Source organism: Echinops telfairi, unplaced genomic scaffold (genome assembly GCF_000313985.2).
Source record: "Echinops telfairi isolate 266 unplaced genomic scaffold, ASM31398v2 ScPeMD7_20;HRSCAF=75, whole genome shotgun sequence".
NCBI lineage: Eukaryota > Metazoa > Chordata > Mammalia > Afrosoricida > Tenrecidae > Echinops > Echinops telfairi.
Window position 1 is genome coordinate 4,543,898 of NW_022103917.1, and position 2,428 is coordinate 4,546,325.

A 2,428-nucleotide genomic window follows, 5' to 3' on the forward strand; every position below is an offset into this window, starting at 1 on the left:
AGAGGACCTGCTGTCGCCAGTACAGGACGCAGACCGCTTTTACAGGGGCATTTTAGAACCAGATAAACTGCTCACCCACCCCTGCTGGCAATGCCCTCCCGGAATATCCCAAATTCCCGTGCAGCCCAGCTGCGTACACTTTCTCCCCCAACTATGACTTGAGGGGCCCCCATCAGTATTTGCACCCAGGGGCTGGGGACAACAGGCTGCTCAAACCGGTGCTCTACAGCCCCCCGCCCCAGTGCTGTCATTGTAGAACCGAACCGGAACGAGTATCTGGAGGTAAAAGCAAAACTAAACGTTGAGCCGGATTACCTCGAAGTGATGGAAAAACAGACCACATTTAGCCAGTTCTGAAACCAGAACAGCTCCCTCGTAATGTTTTGCATTTCCAACAAATAAGCAAGCAGACACACAGTGAACTCATTTGACTAATTGCGTTGTCTCCACGTTTAGGGTGAAGTGCCTTGGCACGGAATTCTCAGTTTCGACGGAAGATACTGAAAGGACGTGCAGTTTCCTTTTAAATTTTACACGCGGGAGACTTGTGTAAACTGGGCACATCGCTTTTTGTACTTGCGTGTAGGGGAGCTTGGGAGGGCAATTTGCTGTGCAGGGTCCTTATGAAAGGTCCCACTAACTTTTGTAGTGATTGGAAGTGCTGAAGAATGATGGGAGAAAGATACTTCCTTCCCCTGCTCTTGTCTTCCCACGCTCCTGTCTCTCCTCCCGTCTCTCCTCCCCTCTCCCTCTTAAGCCACAGGTGGGTCTAAATGGCTTTATTTGGAGAGATTAGCACATCCCAACAAGAACAGAAAGTTTGTTTTCTCCATCCCCCCCTCCCTTCTTCTCCCACTCCCTCATTTCTTCCCTTTCTTTTTAAAGGATGTGTTTGTATGCATTTTGGACATTTGAATTAAACAACAAAAGTACTGTGATCTCAAAAGGATCACCATAGATGTGGACAGATCATAAAATTATAAAGCTATATGATCCACAATTGATTAGTCAAAATAACTTATTGATGAAAAATTCAAATATTTTATTATAGCACCTATTTTTATATGCACATTTAGCATTCCCCTTTCCTTCACTCTCTAGTCTATGATGTTCACAAAGGTGTCACACTATATTAGGAACTGTATTTCCCAAACAAGTGATATCAGGAAAGCATTTCAAATCATGAAAATATGAAGACATTTTTAAACTAAACTTTGAGCCAATACAACCCACCCAACCGGACCTGTATTTTCTTTCTTTCTTTTTTTTAATGAATTGAATCCCAATGTATAAAATAAAATGTTTTAGGGCAATTTAATTGGGTCATTTGAGTGAGAATCATGTGCAAGTGTTTGGTTCTCTTAGAGAACATTTGAAAGTATTTTCATTAGTCAACCAAAAGTATGTATTGATTTGACTACTATTGTAGCCTGTTTTTGATTGTTTAACCAAGCCCAGTTGCATTTGTGTGGTCCAAGTGTACTGGCACCTTGGAAGACCAAATGATGGACTGTACAAATCTCCATACATGTCTTTATTCCCTTGGGCAGCAAGCAATGATGATAACCACAAACAAGATTTCTGTAAGATGAGGCTACTGTTGTTACAGTCTCATATGTATCCCAGCACATGTAATTTTTTAAATAGTTTCTGAATACACACTTGATAACTATGTCACACACAAAAAAAGGAGTGAAGGGGTGGAGTCTAACTTGTCAATCAGGTTACAACCTGACATACCTCCTTGTGGCCATGGCCTTCTCATGAGGATTCTGGGAACTTTCTCTTTCTCCTTGGAGGTGGACTACATACTTTCTCCTTCACTTTCCTGCTTTTAAGAAACTCTGAGCGTTCAAGGAGCCATGTGGAGACCTGCACCAGCATTGAGATGCTTCCACTACCATTGGATCCACAAGACTTTTCACCCACCAGCCTGTGATCTTCCTGCATTCAGCATCATTACATGTGCTGTGTGATTCTGAAGAGGAATTTATAGAAGAGTATTGGACATATGGGCTAATATCAGACTTATGGACTTAATCTGGACTGGGCTGGGATATTTTCTCAATACACAATTGCTCTTTGATATAAAGCCCTCTCTTGTACACATATGAGTGTCTCTGGATTTGTTTCTCGAGCCATCCCAGACTAACACAGGTCAATAAAACTGTTAACATTAAAAAAAATCTTATCAACCTAGAAATAGAGGGAAACTTCTTCAACTAGATAAATAACCTATGAGAATAAAAAACAACTAAAACAAAACTTTAAATCTAACATCACACTCCATGGAGAAAAACAAATAAATGTGTTTCCTCCTGGGATCACATATAAGACAATGATGTCTTCTAACTCCACTGAGATAGTTTATTGTGCCAGCCTGGCTGATAAACGCAGGTGGGATTGACTGAGGGGCGGAGAGATGGAT

At 41.5% G+C, this 2,428-nt stretch overlaps 1 protein-coding gene across 1 annotated transcript in view; it reads left to right on the plus strand.

Annotated features, from left to right (window-relative positions):
* The window catches only part of LOC101661969 (SLIT and NTRK-like protein 5), a 2,915-nt gene extending 2,558 nt beyond the window's left edge, over positions 1-357 (plus strand). The window contains 3 exon segments of the mRNA XM_013007409.2: positions 5-66; positions 68-233; positions 235-357. Of these exon segments, the coding sequence (XP_012862863.1) occupies positions 5-66; positions 68-233; positions 235-357 (351 nt within the window).
* The last annotated feature ends 2,071 nt before the right edge of the window (positions 358-2,428 follow it).